This window comes from Convolutriloba macropyga, chromosome 15 (genome assembly GCF_964194025.1).
Source record: "Convolutriloba macropyga chromosome 15, txConMacr16.3, whole genome shotgun sequence".
Lineage (NCBI taxonomy): Eukaryota > Metazoa > Xenacoelomorpha > Acoela > Convolutidae > Convolutriloba > Convolutriloba macropyga.
Window position 1 is genome coordinate 14,222,670 of NC_134482.1, and position 22,016 is coordinate 14,244,685.

Sequence of the window (22,016 nt, forward strand, 5' to 3'; positions counted from 1 at the left end):
AATTGTAAATAAAAAAATAAAGACATGCTTTCCTCATCATACTGCACATTTGCAATAGTATTGTCATTAAAAACTGCTGACTGCTCTTTGACTTATTTTAGACCATTTCAGAAACTGAGTTGTTCCAGTAGTGCTTGGTAGAACAAAATGCAGTCCTTAAAAATCACTTTTGAGGGCTCTTTCATAGCGCAAAATCCATTTCAAACCATTTTAAGACTTTGAAAAATTTTGAAAATTTTTCAAAAATTTGGACATTTTTTAGTTTGGAAATTTTTTAGTTTTTCAACCCCCCTAGTGCACATGTGAAAACGGTGAAGTCAACAAAAATGAGTTTTGAGTGCTCTTTCGTAGCTCAAAATCCATTTCAGACCATTTTAGAACATCAAAAAACTTTTCGCAAAAAATTTTTGAAAATTTTGAATTTTTTTTCCAAGTTTGAGGCCTTATAGGAAAAATTTTAGTTCTATAGAAAATGAGTTTTTACCGTCGAGCAATTGAGGAACTGCTCGAGGTTGCCTTAACGCCAGCACACCAGCAACCGGCAGCTGCTATATGACTGGAGGGAGGGGGTCCGGACACCCCCCCCCCCTCCAGTCATATAGCAGATGAGCATACTACTATCGATGCTACCCCATTTGAATCATATGGATCGACATGTAAATATTCAATCTTTAAAATTTATTTATAGTTGTGAAACTGTTGAATTTTTAGAAAAAAAATACATACCAGCTTCTTTAAGAGTAATCTTCATGTTGAAGTATGGCTTGTCCCACAAATCTTCCAGGGGTACATATCCAGCTGGTAGATTGTGCGCACTCATGGCTGCCTCGGATGGCTGTGTCGTGAACATAGAAGCAGCACAAGTACCACCAACACCACTGTTACCACTGGGGGGACTTGAAGTCGAATTCTTGTGTTGCAGAGGGCTACTATATTTAATGCAACATTTAGATTTAGTTAAATATTCAAGCTCAGTTTTCGAATCGATTTATTCTCCCCAATATAACTTTTAAAACCCCCCGGCTCCCTGGCGCACGTTCTATTTTTTACAAAGTACATGTTTGGGAGTCATAAAAATGCACAGCATTTACTACGTTTAGATTAAGGAGGGCAGGCTGATCAAAATCAAAGTTCAGTTTTTTTGAAGTAACAAAACATGAGAAAAGATATAATAAAGCACTGTTAATATAGGCATCTCTGATGTAACTATTTAGTTTCTGAACATTTCTGATCAGCCACAATTGCTTCAAACTAAGATTTTGCTCAATTTTGGGCTGTTTACTTTTCAAACTTGGAGTCACTTACGCATTTATGCTAGCCGTTTCAGCACAATTTTATTGAGTTTTGTTGAGTCGCTCATGTAGATCTAAGTAATCAAATAAATTTTATTTAATTATTATTTTATTTAATTTATCTAGTTGATGATTTTCGTAATTATCCTATTCCAACTCCGTTGGTTATTGTGCAATATCATTGACTACGACTGTGCCTGGCAAGATCTTGCTTAAGAGGGTTAAATTGCACAACTTTTGACAATTGTTATCGTGTAAGATCTTACAAATTTCTTGCAAACGTGTATCCCAAATACTTAAAAGATTATGCGTTGCCTGACTAAAACTTTTAAGGCAAATTTATCAGGTCTTACACGGTAAAAAAAATTTATCAGGTCTGATACGATCTTACACAATAAAAGTTAACTTTTGTCAGATCTTACAAGCTAAAAATTCTGCCCTATAAGACCTTACACAAAAATTTCTGCCTGCAAAAAATGTTTATCCTGTAAGATCTTATAAGATCTTGTAAGAAAAACATTCGGAAAGCTATGACTCAACTTTTTGATAAAATTTTTATCAGATGTTTGACGATAAAATTCTCTCACGTATGGCATGTTCTTCAAATTGAAGACAGTTTAGAGTTGCTTTAAAGATGTAGTCGAAAAGCAGCAGCATGCAACACTTAAGTGTCAGAGCAACAAAGAGAAAATTATCTTTTATAGTCTTCAGAGACTTACAAGATATTGTGCAAAAGTTTATTTGAGTATCAGGGGCTTTTTCTGAAGCAGTGATAATCAAACTAAGGTGAATTTTTTTCAAAGACCAAAACTAACTTGGACTGCTAAGTTGAGCCATAGTACCTAATTGAGACTCAGAATAAAACTGCCGCCAAAATAGACGCAACACACAGTTTTTGTTTCATAAATGATTAGTTGACTGATTAGTTTTTTACTTCAGAGGAAATTGATTTCGTTATACGGCAATATTTAAATCATTGAAACATATCTTATCTGATCTCACATGATAAAAATTCTGCCCTACGTAAACATTTATTTTTTAAGATCTGATAAGATCTTTATCAGATCTTAGAAGATAACAATTCAATAAAATTGAATTCCTATCTTATAATATCTGATAAGTATCTTATCAGATCGTACACGATAAAAATTCCAGAATCACTGGGTATTGCAAGACATTTCGTATGAGCCCGTGCCTCAAAATTTTTAAGGGCCCATGGTGTCCACCGCATCATATATGCTACTTGCTCAAAGAAAAATATAGAGACGATTATCTTGTAAGAATCTTACAAGATAGACGGTTATCCTGCAGATGACTTGAAGAAAATTCGGCTCTTGCAAGAGTATTGTATGACTATGTACAATCCTATACAAAAGCTTCGAAGAATCTTGCAAGATTTTCCAAGATAACAGTCATTTGGACTAGGGTAATGGGTGTTTTAAACCAAGTAAGTAATTGTTCTATCTCCCTGGGATTTTTTTCCGAGTACTTCGAATATTTTTTCTTGAGTTCATTTTGAAAAATCGTAAACCGAGAGTAAGTGCGTCAAAGATTTTTAAAATCAAATTTAAGGGAAAAGGAGATATAATCAATGCTATGATGAAACTGTTAAGGCAGTTTTAAAGAGTTGATATCTTATCAGATAGATTTACGGATAGTTTTTCCGATCAAAAAATTCTCCGAACCCCATCTGGGCGAAAAAACGTTTGAAAAATCTCCGTAATTTGCAAACCTTGTATTTGTCGGCATACTGGGGGACTCAAATCTAGCTGGATCATATCGATTGGTGACCTCTGCGTTTGAAACTTTTCGTGCATCAAAGGCAGCGGTGGGCGGCATAGCCATTGAGCCGGGTCCAGTGAACCCAGAATTCTGATAGGCTAAATTCGGAATGTTATTTTGGCCCAAATTGAGCTGATTAAACGCGGGTTCAAACGAGGGTTGCATAACATGTTGTGGCGGCCTGTAGTTATGTGACATCATTGGTTGTGTAACAGGATGTGGAGTTGTGTTTTGTGACGTAATATGTTGCATAACAGGCTGTGACGTAGGTTGTGTGAAATTGGGACCAATATGACCTCCGGGGACGTTTTCGTCATCGCTGCTATCTGGACTTTGATTTTTTCTGGGAAGTTGGACTCGAAGCTTTCCCAGTTGCTGATTCTAAACAATTTCCCAACACTCTTCTTTCGGCTACCCAAGCTAAGGTTTTCGAACGGGCTGCCGCACATTGGGTGTTAGGGGTGACCCAAATATAAATATTTCAATTAAAAAACATGGTCGCTTGACTGGTCTGGACAATGTCTGGACAAAGTCTGGAGGTCTTGAAATTGATTAGAGGGATAAAGATTGCAAAGGTTTGTTTAAAAATGGTCAAAACGTTGACTAACCTTTAAGCTACACAAGATCTTGTTCATTACAATAAAAACAACTGACAAAATGTGAAAAAATCGTTGCCATTTTTAAGATTTTACTTTGTGGTTTGAAAACCACAACCAGACATTTTTTCGGTTGAGTAAACTGAAGATGATCTATGTCTATTTGTAATTACTAGGTCTTGTAATTACTGAAGCTTTTGTTCCATTCAAAAGCATCGCTGTATTCAACCAAGACCTCGCTTTAAACAATTACAAAGCTTTTACTGGAAGCAGCGATCTATGTTACTGACTGACTGACATTTAATTCAAATTTGCTTGGGGAAACAAACATTAAAAATAAGAAACAACTATAAATTAAGATGTAATATCTGTGAGTTTCAGGTACTGATACGACCTAGACTTCAAAAGCAGGAGTTATGATCAGGAAAGTTTCAGAACTGAATCATAAATCATAAATTTCAGACTGTTTTCAATCTGTTTCTTATTATGATCAGGTACCAAGAGCAGCATATTGTTTCTTAATGTACCAAGAGCAGCATAATGTTTCAGACTATTTTTTTTATTTAAATTCAGCCTGATTATTTCAGTATGATATTCCTAATCCCGAAAATGTTACCCGGATAATGCTTGTTTTACCCGGTTGATAGTAACAGTCTTTATTGTAATTACAAAATTTAACAAATGAGCGCTCCCCAAATTGAGAGGTCTGCCCTTTAAAAAAAAGTCAAGGTGGAGTTAACTTCCTTATTTGGCGCTCCTAAAAAACTGCGCTTTGAATCATTTTCTTTTGTAGTAAAACAGACAAAAAATTACAGGTGTTTTTTAATTGCATTAAAAGTACCCAGCTGTTTACAAGACCCTGTATCCTGCTTGGTCCTCTGACTCACTGATGATAACTTTGACTGTTCAAATTCGAATGGAAAAACATTTTTTTCCTGCCTCACCGAAAAAAAAATAGCTGTACAGTTATTTTACGTATTTTAAGCATTTTCAGTCTGGGAGCTCGAAGATTTATCCAAGATGGTAGCGAGTGCGGTTCCCTTGATGATTCAAACTCAAATGATATTAATAAATGTTGGGTTATGGACTTTCGCAAGCGGAATAAAAAGCGTTTTTAACTAAGTAAAAGAATTAATTTCTCAAAAAATGAGAGAATAACAAAATGATATTTTACAGAAGAATTTAGAGATTTACAGGAGAGATCTGATTATTAGATCTGGATGGTGATTTGAATTTGGGTATGAAAAGCGACTCAAAAATCAGCTGTATATATACCCATTATCAGTGAGAAAAAGTCAAGATACAAAACTAATCTTAGCACCGTGATTTATAGTGGGGGTCGCAAAGGTTACCCAATATGGTTTGCTTCTGCAAATCAGTCGCAAAGGGAACCATAAATGGAATGCATTTGCACTTTTCTAAGAATTCATTCACACTTCCGGAGATATCATCATCATTTATTACATGCTGGGAAGAGTTTACATCACTTAATCTAACTCTAATAATAGTTATCTAGATTCACCAATTTGAACCGAAAATTGATTCTCAGCACCATTTCTTGACGATTCATTTATATAATTTCTTCGATGGAAGTCATATTGCTTGTCTTTCTAATCTGGTAAGTCAAACTTTCTTTCTAATTCTCACTAAGTTTAAGACTATAGTTTGATCGATATTTTAACACCCCCACTCAGACTTGAGCTGATTGCGTAGAGTCTGCTCCCATCAAAACTGCTCTGAATGTTTCAACTTTCGAAACGGGTAAGGACTTTGTGAAGATATCCGCTGCCATTTTGTCTGTAGGGACGTAATGAATTGAAATAGTCCTGGAACTTTGTCTCGATGTGCTTGCTCCTCTTGTGCATGACTGGGTTTTGGCAAAGTCTGATACAACTTTGGTTGTCCTCTCCAATTGCTATTGGACGTTTCTGTTGGATGCCAAAATCCTCTAGAAGTTGTTTCAGGTAGAGTACTTCCTGAACTGATGCTGCCATGCCCTGATATTCTGCTTCTGATGAAGAAAGAGCAACTGTGGCCTGCTTCTTGACACCCCAGCTGAGTGCTGCGCCACGTCCGTTGAGCTTGAAAAAATAGCCCGTTGTTGATTTTCTGTCGTTCACGTCTCCAGACCAGTCTGCATCACTTTCCCCCACTAAATCATAACTAGCCTCTTTTGTGTAAGTAAGTTTTAAACCTTTTGAACCTTGAAGATATCGCAGAAGTCGTTTTCCGCACATCCAGTGTTGATTGGTAGGTGCATTCATGTGTCTGGACAGAATGATGACTGTGAACATGATGTCTGGCCTCGTCTGTTTGTCCAGATACAGAAGTGATCCAACCAAGCTTCTGTAGATCCTCTGGTCCACTTCTTCGTCTCCGTTCTGTGCTGTCTGAAATTTCAAATTCAAATCAGCTGGAGTTCTTGAGGTTTTGCATTGATCCATTTGAAACCGCTCAAGCATTGTTTCTATGTAGCGTTCTTGGTCGACTGTGACTTTGCCCTCTTCTCGTCTGATTCTTAGACCAAGAAACCAGTGTAGTCTCCCTCTGTCTTCCATGTGAAAGGCTTCTTCTAGTGCCTTCTTGACATCAGAGATCACTGTCATACTTCTTGATGCTACTATGATGCCGTCAACCCAGACCAAGATGAAGGTATGATCCTCTGCCTCTGATCTTGCGAACAAGCAGTGATCGTTCCTGCTTCTGGTGAACCCCTGTCTCAGTAGGAAGTTTGCCAGCTCTTTGTACCAGTTGTTAGCAGCCTGTTTCAAACCATAAATTGATTTATTTAATCGACATACTAACTTCTCCCCATCTGATCCTCGTTTTACAAACTCCTGTGGCTGTTCCAGATACACTTCTTCCTCGATTGGTGAGTGCAGGAAAGCAGTCTTGACATCAAATTGGTGCATCACATGGCCCTGCTTCGCTGATAGCTGAAGTAGAATCCTGAATGTCTCTGGCTTACAGGTAGGCGCAAAAGTCTCAAAGTAGTCCAGTCCTTCCACTTGTTTGGAGCCTTTCACCACATAGCGCGCTTTGTATTTGTCCACTTGACCACTGGGTCCCAATTTCACTTTGTAGACCCATTTGCCCGGTATGACGTCCCTGTCTGTGGGTGGTCTCTCTAGGTTCCACGTCTCGTTGTCTGGGAGTGCCTTGACCTCGTCCTTCATTGCCCGGTGCCACTGGTCCCAATCGTCACCTTGCTTGGCTTCGTAGACTGTTTTGGGTTCCACATAGTCGCCCTCAGTCACAGCAAGATGGGTCCTGACTTCTCCAAAAAATTGCGGAACATTCCTTGCTCGTGTCCCTCGTCTGGGCTCTGCTCTGTCCGCGTGTTCCAGTGCATCTTCATTGAAGCCAACTGTCTCTAACTGTGAGAAGTTTTCTGTGTCACTGTCTTCTAGTGAATCTGAGTCGCTGTGACTCCCTCTTGTTGCAGTAGATTCTTCATCTAGTGCTTTTTCTCCAACATCCGAGGCCTCTTGTCTCAGTGTTGTTTCTTGAGTATTCACGCTCCCTGCGTCATGCCACTCCTCCTTTATTGCAGTAGATGTGTCCTGTTGTTCTCTGTTGTCATCATCTTGATGACCGTCATCTGGGTGCCAGATTCCCAGTTCCGACCCATCATCTAGTAGGTCAGCCGTTTCTTTGTTGCCAGGGATTGAGCCCACTTCAGACTCCTTGATGATCACATCACCTTGCGTGTATTGGGTATGTACACCAGGTATCCGTTTTCTCCTTCAGTGTAACCCACAAACTTTCCTTCCAGTGCCTTGGGTTCAAGTTTGCTGACTCCTCTCTCCCTCTTCCTCATGAAGACTGTGCAACCAAAAATAGATAATTTACTAATTGAAAGCTTAGGTTTTATACCTCTCATCAGCTCTGCTGGGCATTTTTCTTCTCCTCGTCTCACAACCAAGTTTCTGATCCTTGCTGCGTGAAGAATTGCTGCTCCCCACATCATCCTGGGAAGTCCTGAGTCAATGAGCAAACATCTTGCCATCTCCAGCAGTGTCCAGTTGCACCTCTCAGCTAACCCATTCTGTTGTGGCGTCTCTGGTATGGTCTTTTCCTGTAGAATGCCTGCATCTAAGCAGTACGTCTTGAACTGCTCTGAGAGAAGCTCCTTCGCATTGTCTTGCCTCAGCTTCTTGGGCGTCCCCACACTGAGAACAAATTTCTTCAGGCTGGCCAGTGCTTCACTCTTTGCCTTAAGCAAGTCCACAAACACAAACTTCGTGTACTGGTCTGCAAACACTATGCAGAACCGGAACCCTGACAGTGACTCTACTCTGAAAGGTCCCATCACGTCTGTGAACACCCTCTCCAGCTTCTCTTCTGCTTGGGTCTCTGCCACTCTTGGTACTGGAGTCTTTGTGATCTTGACCAATGCACACACATTGCATACATCATCGAGTTCCCCCACTGTCTCTGGTGCATTCCTGACCACATCCGCTTGATTCAAATGACCCAATCGTCTGTGCCACTTCCTTGCACTGTCAAGTTTCACGCTGTTGGAACTCATCTTGAATACTAGAACGCTGCAGGGTAAGTAAAACACATTATTTTCTTGTGTTAGTTTTACCCGAGTTCCCTTCTGGAGTTTCATGCAGCTGTTTTCTCTCTCGAAAGTGAAGCTATGTCCCCACTCCGTGCATCTTGAGACTGATAGGAGGTTTGAAGAATAGTCCGGCACACACAGAACATTTTTGAGTTCGCATTGGAATTCCCCTTTATTTGAGGGTATGCTGATCTTCACACAGCCTCTGCCCACCACTCTGGAAGCCTCTCCGTTGGGATTTCTGAACACTGATTGAATGGGCACAAAGTCTAGGAACGCATCGATGATTGTGACTATGTGATCTGTACAACCACTGTCCACTAGCATGCCTGCTGTCTTCCACTGGGTAAGAGCTGCCCAGCATTCCTCGTCTGGTGTAGCCAATAGTGGACCCATTGCCACTGACTCATGTTTGCCTCCATCTCTTTGTCTCTTGCATGCCCTGTCTAGGTGACCCTTCTCACCACACTTGCTGTATTGTGCTGTCTCTTTCTTCATGCAGTCCTTGGCAAAGTGTCCAGGGATCCCACACACACAGCAGTTTCCTTTCTTGGGTCTCTTCTTGAAGTCACGCTTCACTGCCAGTGCCACGGAACCACTTTGTCCCTTGTGTCTCTGCACCGTGGTCTCATGAAAGTTCTGCAGCTTTTTCCTCAACTCTGTGAAGTTCGTTGCCGTGTTGAAGCTTTCCTGTATAACAAAACTTTCATACCTCATTGGCAGACCATTGAGGACCAAGGCGTTGAAGAGGGTCTCTGAGACTGCTTCCCCTGCTTCTTGTAGCCTTGTGAGCAACTCCTGTCCTCTGATGAAGAAGCTGTCCAAATCCTCAGAATCCTCGAGCTGCAGTCGAGCAAGCTGTGCCACTAAAGTTACCACTGTCGGCGTCTCCACACTCTGAAATCTCTCTTGCAAAAGCTTCCAAGCCTTTGCTCCATCTCCAATGCCATCATCTCCCACACAGTCATGTCTCATCAGCATGAGGGTTGTTGCATCTAGAGTCAGTGCCAGATGGCACCACACATTGTTCCGTTTTTTCTTGAGGTCTGCAACTTCCTTCTCATATGCATCCTTCAGCACCTTGTGGTTCTTCTTCTCATCATTGGTTGCCCCATTGGCCAGTGGTGCAGGCTCATTGGGTTGCTCCTCTTTCCCCAGTAGTGATTTGTAGAGTCCCTTTGTCTGCATCATCGCCACAAATCTTGTGCTCCAGATTGGAAAGTCCTGTGCCTTTCCTGTGTAGGTCAGCAGCTTCACTGTCTGTTGATCCATTGGAGTTTGAGCAGGCAAAACAGTCGTGAAAAGAAAAGGTACCAAGCAGAAAAGGATTATGACTGTCAACAACAAATTAGTTTTGTTTTGGAAATTAATTTTATGACTTAGAAAATTGCTGGGCCCATAACCTGTTGGGTTATGGACTTTCGCAAGCGGAATAAAAAGCGTTTTTAACTAAGTAAAAGAATTAATTTCTTAAAAAATGAGAGAATAACAAAATGATATTGTACCGAAGAATTTAGAGATTTACAGGAGAGATCTGATTATGGTTTTACTCAGTTCATTTTTTTAAAAAAAAAAACAGTATGTATTCTATTAAATTTCGCGGACTTTCGATGAGTTAAAGATAAAGAGATTTTTTTCCCTCAAATGTGCCCCCTTTTGTGTCTATTGTAGCGATCTACTGTGTGCAGCGATCTATTTTGTTTTTATTGAATGAATACCTACTGATAGGCACATATACATCGTCATTTACGTAATTAAAATAAAAATTTGAAATATCAGTTTTGTCAAAATAATATGAAAGGCTCAAAAATGGTTGATATTCTCATTTTCAAAAATGAGCTAGCAGAGATGCTTTTTTATGGGCAACTGCAATGGGGTTTCAGATTTTCATCAAGTTTTAACATTGTACAATAACGGCTAAATTTGCTCAAATTTAGAGAAATTTTAGAGCAAATTTCAGCAAGTTTTACTTGTAACAGGACCTTGTTTGCAAATTTTTAATGCAACAAAAATATCGTGATTTTTCTTTGTTCTTCACAACGAAGTAAAAATCCAAATAATATTTACAGCAAGATGTAAAGTCTAAAATAATTAAAATTTAACTCACTTCAAGTAAGCCGATAGCATGAAAAGGGGCAAACAACGTGGAAAAATTTAAGCCTTATTTTTTCCTCTAGATAAAAACTGGATTAATTCTCAAGGATTAATTCATGTTTTCAAGAGTTTTTCATTGGTACTCTATTTGAATCTCTCCAGCAAAGATATATTAAAATATTTAAAATAAAAAAGGTCAGCTAAGAACAGGCCGCAGTAGCCTAATGCTGTTCCGCTGCGATTACGCAGGAACCAAAATTATTATTTTATATTTATCGGCTAAAATTGACGTAACAAAAAAACTAGAATATATAACTCAGTTAAGGTGAGTTAGGATGTTTTTTGAGGTAAAATTACCTTAACTGTATTTAGTGTATAGTCGCCAGATAATTTTGAGGGGTTGAAAAGAAAATTTTCAAACAATAAAAATTAAGCAAAAAAAGATTAATGTGAACGTGATATAACCGTTTCTGTACGTATTTTATGACCCAGTTGCGTAGGAGGTAACATAGGAAACATTGAACACGATTAAAGCAGCGTTATAAGAGTTTTGTTGTTTTTTGTTTCAAATGGGTCAACAGGAATTCAACAAAGTAAACTAAAATTACACAGTTGGAAATGATAAACAAACCATCTGTTGCTGCTGTTGATGAAGCTGTTGGTTCTGTTGGTTTAACTGTTGCAGCATCTGTGACTGACCTTGCATGTTGAACGACCTCGTACCTGCCTGAACAGGTGTCACAACTGTGGGTTTATTCTCATCTGATTGGCCCAAAACAATTGACCTTCTAGGAGCGGGTTGTGGCGGGGCGTTTTCACAGTCGCCAGAATTCATTTCCATGTTCAGATAAGTGGCACTGGAACTGTTCAACCCAGATCGGGTTTGGGGTTTTTCTTGAATGGAAAAAGAGCCCATTTTATTTGTCGGAGAGTCAAAGTTACTTTCAAAATTAGCAAAGTCATCTTGAAAACCGTTTTTCGAATTCTCGGGGGATTTTGTAATGTTTAAAGAATTGTTTGTCTGATTTGAGTTTCCAAAGCCTGATAAAACGTTGAAGCTTGTTTGTCCGTCCTTTATTGGGTCAAAATATTCAATAGCTCTTTCTGCCTGATGGCTTAATTTGCTGAACTGATTTTGGTCACTTTTGGGCATTTGATTGGGGTACTCTTGAATCAGATTGGGTGCTTCGTTAGGTATATCGCTGCTCATACCATCACTGTCAGAGCTCAAGGAATCCTTTGTCAACAGTCGAGGAGCTGCAACTTGATGACTTGACGATGAGTTTCCAGCCATAACACGAGATGAATTCGGATCAGTTGGCTGAGATTGAGATTGTGGCAAGCTTCCACCAGGTTTAGCTAGAATTCCTTGCATGTTAAAATTTGGATCATCTGTGGCTTGAAATTTGGGACTTGCCAGCTGATTTTCTGCTCCAGGCCACTGGTTTTGCTGTGACTGGTTTTGGAACATTTGCAGCTGCTCCGCGGGTGTAAATGAAGGATTCCGGCTTGGAGGCCCCCCAGAGTGAACCCTGGGCGCAGCTGAGAACATAACTTCGTGCTGTTTCGGGTCGTAAGCTTTCGGGGTTGCAATTTCAAGCATTCTGTGATGCTCCATTCCTACAGCTTGGTACATTTCGTCCCCCAAACCTCCCCCCGTCGTCATATATATCTCGCCATAATGTTCTGAATCGTCTTGTTGAAAATTCCGAGACGTCGAGGAATTTTTGGGGTCTCGAGGGGGCAAAAGACATTCAGCATAAGTATCGTCACCGTCGCCTCGACCCCCGCCTTGGACCTGAGCGTACTCCGTGGGCTCGTGATCTGACAACTGCAACTTGTAACCAAAACTTTGTCCTCCGAAGCTCATTTTGAAATCAATTTGTTTGTTTTATGTTTACCTGTTTTTATGTTTTCAATCAAAATAAAACTTACCGCATGTGTTTATGGTTATACGAAACGTTAAAAGAGAGAGCACACGTTTTACATAGTTTGAACAAATTTATAGTTAGTTGTTGCAAATTTTTCATTCTTATTTTCTTAATCGCAAAGTTATATCAAACAAAAAAAATGAAAGCATCAAAAATTTGAAGTCTGATGATACTTTTCAGTCATTCATCTATTTAATGCTTTTAGTTTTATAGTTTTGATAGTAGCTCGGTTGACTATAAAAAATTAGTACATTAATGTTCTTGTGTACACTTTTTGCAATTACTTGAGTTTTCTCAGATATTCACTGAATTTTCGTTGCTTAAAAAAAACTAGTCGAAAATAGGCCATTTTTTTGCTATAATTTTTTTTTGCTATAAGTTTTTGCTATAATACTAAGAAATACTAAGTATAGTTTGTCATATCATCTCAGCGTTGTGGTTAAATTATTTCAAGACCATGAAACTGATAATTGCACAAAATGAAAAAAAATATTTGTTGAGATTTTTCGCTTCTTATAATTTTTTTGTTGCGTGCAATATTTGTTATTTCACCATGCGTTCACTGAAATTGCTACTAGTATGGTGAACATGTCAGTTTCAGTTTTTCTTACTAATATTTTGTAGATGAAACCTACGAACCGGCTCTTATCTACATTCTAAAGCCAGCCGACAGGTTTTTAAAATAAAATGATTTGTCTTTTTTTCTTTCTCGCTAATAAAACTAAAATCTCAACCAGAACCAAATACAAAAAGTCAAATTAGGAAATCAATCAGGTGCGACGGATCTTCTATCCATTGATGGTAGAAGGAAACCAGGAGGCTCGGTGATGTGCATTTGCACATAAAGTTCCGACCCTGCTCACCCACATTTTTGGCATAAATTTCTACCAAACGAGGAACAGATAGAGAAACCCAAGTAATTTAACTTTTTTCAAAAACTAAAAAAATGTTGGCCAAAAATGATCGCATCCGACGAAAAAAACTCAGTAGAGTAAAAAAAATTATGCATTATTTTGATAAGATGAGCCATTATTAGGAAAGCAAGTCAAGACGAAAAACAAAATCAAACAACAATAATAACAATCATTAATTACATCCGAAATTTATGTTCATTTTCAACAACAAAAATTTCAAGGAGGTCAAAAAAGAGTCTGATAAAACTAAAAATAAACAAAATAACTTGTACTTTACTAGAAAAAATGTGGAACCACTCCATAAAAAGGCTCGGTAGCAATTCGACAAAAAAGAAAAAAAACAAAGTTCAAAAATTGACTAATTTCTTTAAAAACAATTAATTGAAAAGTAATGAAAACCATGAGATAGCAGCCTAAGACATCAAACTTTTACGACTCTATAGCAGGCTATTAAGACCTGTCATCATTCAATTTTTTATGCGGTTACAAAAAAAAGAACAAATAGAGACACTAAAAAACATTCAACTGAAATTTGAGAGTATACGCTGTCGAAGCCAGAAGGCCATATTTTGCCACTAAAATTTTGTTTAATTGGGCCTTCCTCCAAGGCCAATAATGCGATAAAGGACCTCTTTTTAATAAAAATAGGTAACAAGTAGACCAAAGAAGAGAAAAAGGGCAAAATTATGTAATACTTTCGTTTTTCTCGAAAACAATTATTATCAAAGTCTCGAAAGGGATTAGCTACAAATCGCAATTTTAAATGGGTTTCTATATTCGTCCAAACGAATCGCCCGAGAATTGTAATATTTCAGTATATGTCTCACGTCTACAAAAAGAACGTCAAATATAGACGAAACCGAAAACTATTTTTTTTTTTGCAAAAAACCCTGCCGAAGCCAGTAAATTCTTGACGAACTCAATAAAAGTTTAAATCAGGTGCACATGCACCTTGCCTTGACAACAGTATTTTCATATGTGACTTGTAAATAATGGGACTAGGTAATAAATAGACAAAAAAAGAAGAAAAAAGAATTTAAAATGTCTATTTATCTTGACAAATTTTTTTTGAAACAATTGATTTCAAAATCATAAATGTCAACAGCTATCTACTCAAATCAGAATATAGGCTCAAATTTTTCTCAATAAAAACCACTGATACTTGTCATTATCCAGAAAATATAAAAGAACTCAAATAAGTCCTTCGAGAAAGGGGTGTCGATGCCGTTGAAACCAGAATCTTTGCCTTTCAAGACTTTTTATCTTCAATTGTGCCTGACGTTGAACGCAAATAATGAAACATGTGAACTGACAATAATTTGATATTGTGACAAAAAGAGAAAAAAATGCGAAAAATGGGCCAATGCTTTTAAAAATTGTGAAATTTGGTAGTATCAAAGCCAGAAAACCATAACTGAAAGCGTGATAAGGCAAAAAAATTTAGTAGAAACAAGAGGAAGAGGAAGCATTCTTTCTTTCGTTCTGGGCCATAGTTACAAGTTGAACAAATTAAGTGAAAAATTGTGGCAAAGTTTAATAAACCATTGATTAGTTAAAAATCAATCCTTTTTTAAAGTCAGGTTGACCATCATCTTTCGAATATAGAAACTATATTAAAAAAATTGGACCTGCTTAGATGTTCATTTGGATCTATCAACAGTGAGCAATGATTTGAATTGTTCCGTTCTTTAAATAACATAAAAAAGATCGATTTTTATAAAAAGAGACCGGCTGATTTCATTCCGAACTATTTTTGGATTATACAGTCCAAGATTGGACTACAACCAGCCTTGTTGTTGCTGTTCGTTCTTTAGGAACACTCACTTGTTTTAAATATTATAGATCTAGATAATTTGTTAGTTATAATATCAAAAATAAATTCTGCGTTTTTCATAATTATACAGTAAAATTGGAAAAAATTGAAGTAGTAATAGCTCCCTTTGAAGTTTATAAAGATTTTGTTAGTTTTTTGGGTGTTGTCTTCTGACAAATTTTAGGAGTGCTTCAGGCTGAAATTTGAAATGTTTAGCCAAAATTTAGCCAAAAAAACTAATAAAAATAGTCAACAAAACTTTTTTGTCTTTAAAAATGGAATCTGCAGTACTATTGTTAACAATTTTTACATATTTAATCAAAATTGACGAAATTTTAGGCAAAAATTTTGGAATAAAGATAACGCAAGTTGCTCTAATATTCACAAAAATCTAAGCCACTGTAACTCGATCTAGAAAACGAAATTTAAAAAAAAAATTTAATTCCGTATTCTACGCTGGACGGGCTTTTTAACGATACCACTCACAATTCTCTCCGATGAATATATCGATCGGTCAAAATTGTCTTTACAAAAAACCCCAGTTGAAAAAATAGTCCTCCCTCAAGAGGAGTCGGAACAACAAAAGTGGATCCAGAGGCTCCCGAGGCTCGTTACTGTCTCTTAAACTACAAATTACTGTCCCCTCTCGTCAAAAATCTCGACAAAAAGTTTTTCCAAAACAGAGATGAAACAAAAGTTTAATCCCAATAAAGATTGATTTATAGATAATAACATAAATTTAATCAGCCTTCAAGGAACGACATATTAACAAATAGGAATTGTATCGAAAATTAGTGCTGTTTCAGATTACCAGGATTTCAAGCATACTCTTGTTTACATAGAGAGTGACATCAATATTTGGGGATTTTTAGAGGATTTCACGCCTCGAGGTCTTTGGCCACTGGCCAAAGTCATTGAAGTATATCCTAGTTTGGACCAAATTGTCAGATCCGTTAAACTAAAAACCGCATTTGGGGAAAAAATTCGCCCTGTTGTTAAATTAAGCAAAGTTCTAGCTGACTAATTTTTACCATTGATTCAAACACTAATTGACAAGGTTCGCCTCTTTGTAAGTTCTGGTATTAGGAAAAGAACAATTTTTCCATGACAATTTGTACTCAAATTCTGCTTTTTCTGCGCGGGTAGAAAAATTGCTACACCGTAGCAACCTGTTACTCCACTCAGAGCGTTCGGACATCTATATTTTGACCTCCTCATTAAATTTTCTGCGGACCCGCAGTTTTGCGAAATGTTTACTTTATTTTTTTTGCGTTTATTGGTTTATTACGCTTTTTAACCGCTTATTCTCACGTACTTCGTTTATCTTCGCAAAAACGTTCATTGAAATCCGGAAGTTGATTGCGTAACGTCAGTTATTCGTTTATCTCGAAACTTGTTTCTTTGTTAATGGGTCACCAAGTTTGCATTTTCAACCAAGAATTGTCTTTATTTTTATGGACTTACTTTACTATTCTTTGCAATCCTGCAAATGGGGCCGGCTATGTCATCAATACATCATTGATGCCCAATTAATTAGAGAACATCTATGCACTATTATGGATCTTTGCCCGAAACAGACCTTCAATGGTTAAGAGAAGAAGTGACAAAACAAAAGGAAGCAAAGAAAAGCAGTCGAATTTCAACACACAAAAAACTAAAAAACTGAGAACTGATTTATTTATCTTAAACGCTTGTATCATCATTATTAATTCAAATTAGCAAAATGATTTCCTGAGTATACTTAAGGCGGTCAATGTGACAGAGATCGTAGTGTATTGATAAGATATATGTATCTCAGCCTTGTTCTCGAAGTGGTACCGGAATGGTTACGCAGTAACAGAAATATTGCAATGGCAACAAACAGAAAGCGACCCAGTTAGTCAGTGGTTGCACTGCAGTTTTTATTTAACACTCTTTTTTTTAATTTTTACACTCTTTACACTCTTTTCCCCGTTGTTTTTAATCTTTACATTCTTTTCCCTCGGTCCGGGTTCTAAATTACATACCTGAAACCATCGAAGAGTTTGCTGTCTCTAGATCTTTAAAAAATTAAATGCGAGCTATTTGTCAAGGCAATAAAAGGTTTTTTGAGAATTCATCGTGAATTGTGGTGAAATAGTTTTTTTCAGAACATTCGCCAGATCCAGAGATAAAATTATTACTGTTTCAAAATAATGGTTTAAAATGTTCTTTGCTACCTCCTTTTCCATTCAACGCATACCTCATGACCACATCACCACAATTAACCAAATTCTATGTAGACATTCAAAGTAATTACCGCATTGTTTGGAACTTTTTACCATATACAATTGAACCCGAGAGGAGCCGACTTAGAATAAACATTCTCTTGAAATTTTATTTTGGAAGGACTTAGCTTGAAAATTTCTGTGATTTCCAACTGGAAACTTACACGAGAGAGAGAGAGAGAGAGAGAGAGAGAGAGAGAGAGGGAGAGAGGGAGAGGGAGAGAGAGAGAGAGAGAGAGAGAGAGAGAGAGAGAGAGAGAGAGAGAGATAGCGGGTCTATGTTCTTTATTGTTCCTCAAGAGTTCATTTCTCTAGCCAAGTCTACGTTGAACAAGTATAGCTTCTTGTCAAGCTATGTCAAGCTTATCTTATGCACAATTTACATTAGGTTGTTCTCTATCAACTTTTTAACAGAGATAGAGAGAGAGAGAGATAGATAGATAGATAGATAGATAGATAGATAGATAGATAGATAGATAGATAGATAGATAGATAGATAGATAGATAGATAGATAGATAGATAGATAGATAGATAGATAGATAGATAGATAGATAGATAGATAGATAGATAGATAGATAGATAGATAGATAGATAGATAGATAGATAGATAGATAGATAGATAGATAGATAGATAGATAGATAGATAGATAGATAGATAGATAGATAGATAGATAGATAGATAGATAGATAGATAGAGAGAGAGATAGAGAGAAAAGAGAGATAGAGAAAGAATTTTCGTATTTGACAAATACTGAAAACTTTGTTGCTTTCCATACTGTCGTAAGAAGAAAAATAAATTTTTTCAAGAGATGTATTCAATTAAATTTTAAAAAAATTACAACGCAATTCTTTGGAAAAATATTAGATGACTTGATTAGCAGTGTTATCATACCAAGGTGTCTATAATAGAGTTGATCGTTTCCTTTTTTGTATGGTATCTTCAAATAAAACGCGTAATTTATATTAAACTTTCAAAAGGAAATTTCTGGATTTTTGGTAAGTTAAGTTTAAAAATATCGTTGGTGAAATACTGTCGGTTTTTCTTTCAAAAAATTCTAGATAAAAATTTATCTTGATTGCTGCTGATACTTAGAAGAAGTCTTATCTTCACAGGTCAGATTGAAATAAGCTGATTTCAAACTGTTATATGGAAAATAAATGTTTCTTTTCTATTTGTTGGCACTTGATCAGATTGCCTTATTCATTAATTTTTTTGCGGTTAGTATTTTTCATTTTAAATGCACTTCTATAATCATTATAAGATGACCTCATTGAATAATATATGCATTATAAACTCAGTTTTTTGTCTTTAGTTGATACATTTAGAGCGAAGTAATTATTGCTGGACTTTATTTTATTTGTTAAATTGTATTCCTTTCAACTTTTTGCTGCTCTCTGTATGCTTTAGGGAGGTACAAACTCATATATTCTAATTTTCTCCGCATTTCGTCTAACTGCCAATAAATTTCAATTCACGGGGTTGTTTTTCTCTCGATTTGTTTACATTTTTTGCAATGAAACAAAGTTAATTACGAACACCATGATACGTGAAGATAGTTTACAATTTCTCGTGTTGTTTTCTGATTTGCACCGCAGTTTTTCCATCTTTCTGTAACGTTGTTTAAGTTATTCTTTTATGTCTTATTTAAATTACGGTCAAATTAAGTAGTTAATAGATTGTGGTTCTTAGAGACAGAAAAATAGATTTTGTTGCTCAAATTGTTTTAGATTTTTCTGAATTGTTTTGGTTTTCTGTTCTTCTTTCGCTCGACTGTTTTGATTAGCGAACATCATACTAAAAACATAATCTGGATATTTTTTTACAATCTTAAAATCTTGCATAATTCTTATGACTGTTGAACTAGTTGAAGTTATATTTAAAAAAAAACAATTGAATGTATTTTGACTTGTTTAATTCTGCCCCTCCAAGGCTACGCAAAGCAACAACGCAATCTACAACAAAGATTTCAATTGTAACAAAGAGCTAGCAAAAAATTGTAAAAAAGAGCCTTCCGTCACTTTTCCAATATTATTGCAAAAATTTATATTGCTATGATGAAACGTGATGTCGGTCTAGATAACTTTATATAGTGATGTTTTAGTATGATGTTCGCTAGAAACGTGATGTCGGTCTAGATAAATTTATATTGCTATGGTGAAACGTGATGTCGGTCTAGACAACGCCATCTCAAAAAACATTATGATACGCAACAACAACAACCAAACTTTTTATGTACACATAAAACCTTCAAATGACTGATTGTAAACACCTTGTGATTGAACAAACTCCTAAGACTCCTTGAAAGTAGTTTACTTTCTTTTGACCTTCTTTGACTTGTTGATCAACACATTATTGACAAACAACAGTTGGCCTTCAATCACTTCAAGTTACGCTTTGGTCACTTAGAAACCAGGGTAGGGTTATAAGCGACTGTATCACATCAATAGCAATTTTCAGCGCACAAACATGCTTTTGCTCGCAAATTCTCTATTCATTTTTGTAATTTGGAACCTGCATTTTCAAGTTATTCCATCTTTGACAATCAACTTCAAAAAAGTCAGGTTTTGAGGTTCGAGTTAGAATTGATGTTGGAATTGATGTAAAATTTTGGGGTTGTTTTTGGGCAAATTAGTTCAGATTTTTTTTAATAACCTAATTTAACAAAACAAATTTTTAAACCAATATAAATGGGCTGCGGTGCTTGAAAAAATTACAGGGATTGAGTGTTAATTATAGTTCAAATTAAACTGTGATCTTAATTTTTTGTCATTTCTGTTGTTTGATTATCAATTCAAAATTTTCCTTTAACAGCCTTTAGTTTTTCTGTTGCTGCTCATAGCTGCGTTACATGAACAAAAATAAAAAACTTGATCAAATCAAAACCTGCAGAACCCAACACCCAACAATCTGTCTTCAAAATTACCTCTTTCATCTTTAATTGTGAACGGAATAACGAGTAAACAACACACGCGTCTTTTTTACGCCAAACTCTGGGTTAACAAATCCAAATTCGGCTTCTGTGGGGCTACAATTGTGGACAAGTACTGGGCTCTGACGGCTGCTCACTGTGTATACTTATTCGAAGGTAAATTGCTCCCGGGTTGTTCACCCTTAAACCACCTCTCAACATTCCTCACTTTTCTTTCATATTAATAGATCCGACAAAGATTTGAAATTAACTAGCAGTCCAAAAGTTGTTGCAAGTTTTTACTACCTTACAAAAACTGCCAAAAAGATAAACCTTCTGAGCGTGAACTTTTTTTTGATACATAAATAGATTTTTTATCGGACAAGAATTTAGCAAAGTTTTGTTTATTTTGGATATATAAACATTATGTAACGATGACAAGTAACAGAATTTCTGCATCGAGCGGACAGAATCTTAACACAGTATTTTTTTTTGTCATAAATTTATCGTAAGCACTATTTTCGTTTTTATCTTTTCGCAGCCCTGATAAGTTCAATCCAGCAATTGATGCTATATCATTCTACTTATTGAAAAAAGACCCAACGAACTCCAAATCTGACTTCAGACTTTTATCGCACAGTCTTCTTTTTTGCTAGTTTAAAAAAACTAGCAAAAAATCTCTTTCAATTGAGCTTCCGTCGAAATGTGAAAAAAATTATCAATGCATTGGCGTGACTTGACACAAAAAAGTCAAAAATACTTTTTTAAAAACAAAACGAACAGCAATCAGAGTTAATTTGTTTCTGAAAAAAAGCATTTGCAAAAAAAATACAATTAATTGGGGAATAATAAAAATTTTGTATTCACGAAAAGTTTCTTCTTAAAAGGTTGAACAGCAAAATTAGATATTAAAGTTCAAAGGAAGGTTTTAAATTGTACTGAGTAATCGGATTCTTTATTGAAAGCGTTTTAGAATGGACAAAATTGCACAAAAAATGCACAACCATAGTTAAAAAAAATCCAGTTTACACCAATTAGTATCTTAAACAATGATGCAGCTCCTTGAAAAAAAACTCTTTTGCTTAGGTTCGGTCGCTCCTGTTACCAACCATATTGCTTTTGTAGCAGATCGGATGCAGAAAATTGTATAAATATTGCTATTGACTCACCTCACCTTTTTAACTGTTAAAAATGGTTAAAGAAAACTTTCATTTTCATCAGAGGTCCCTTCAATTTTTCATTATTTTCAGAAGATTTATCAAAATATTGCTAGCGTGTCACGTCGAAAACATTGTTTCACTTGTCTTGATAAGGCCCTGTCAAAATCTTGCCAAAGTATATTATGAAAATTTTTGCCTAAAAAGATCTTCAAAATCAATTATCAGGATATTCAACAATTATCTAGATCTTGCATGACATGCCAATATTTGTTGAAATGAGAGATTTAATATGTGAAGCTACGAAATGTTTCTCCGTAATTATTCAGAAATCAAGAAGTTTTTTTAAATGTGAACGAATAACGAAAAATTGAATGACGAGATGTTTTTTCGTTCCACAGCTGTTAATAACTAGCATTTAAATTGAGGAAACCAAAATTGCTCTAAAGAAAAATATATAATCCATTGAAATTTTTTTGAAGGTTACTGGTTTTAATGACACTGGAGATCATATTTTTCTTGAGATTAAGCAATAGTGTTCTATTAATAGTTCAAAGTTAGATAATTTTTTTTCTACAGCTGGAACAAATTTACATTATACGAACAGAAATAAAAAACAGCTCCTTCTGAAGGAATTATCAATCGTATGCTGTTTCTGCTTTCTATTTTAATTTTTTCTTTTTACCCGTTTTTGTTACCTTCTTTGATTACACC

General features: G+C 36.3%; 1 protein-coding gene across 1 annotated transcript in view; it reads right to left on the reverse strand.

Annotated features, from left to right (window-relative positions):
• The window catches only part of LOC142354528 (uncharacterized), a 71,454-nt gene extending 59,073 nt beyond the window's left edge, over positions 1 to 12,381 (reverse strand). The window contains exons 1-3 of the mRNA XM_075406850.1: positions 10,963 to 12,381; positions 3,025 to 3,455; positions 727 to 929 (exon numbers count right to left, since the gene is read on the reverse strand). Of these exons, the coding sequence (XP_075262965.1) occupies positions 727 to 929; positions 3,025 to 3,455; positions 10,963 to 12,201 (1,873 nt within the window). The 5' untranslated portion in view covers positions 12,202 to 12,381. The remainder of the gene's footprint in view (positions 1 to 726; positions 930 to 3,024; positions 3,456 to 10,962) is intronic.
• Positions 12,382 to 22,016: the final 9,635 nt, after the last annotated feature.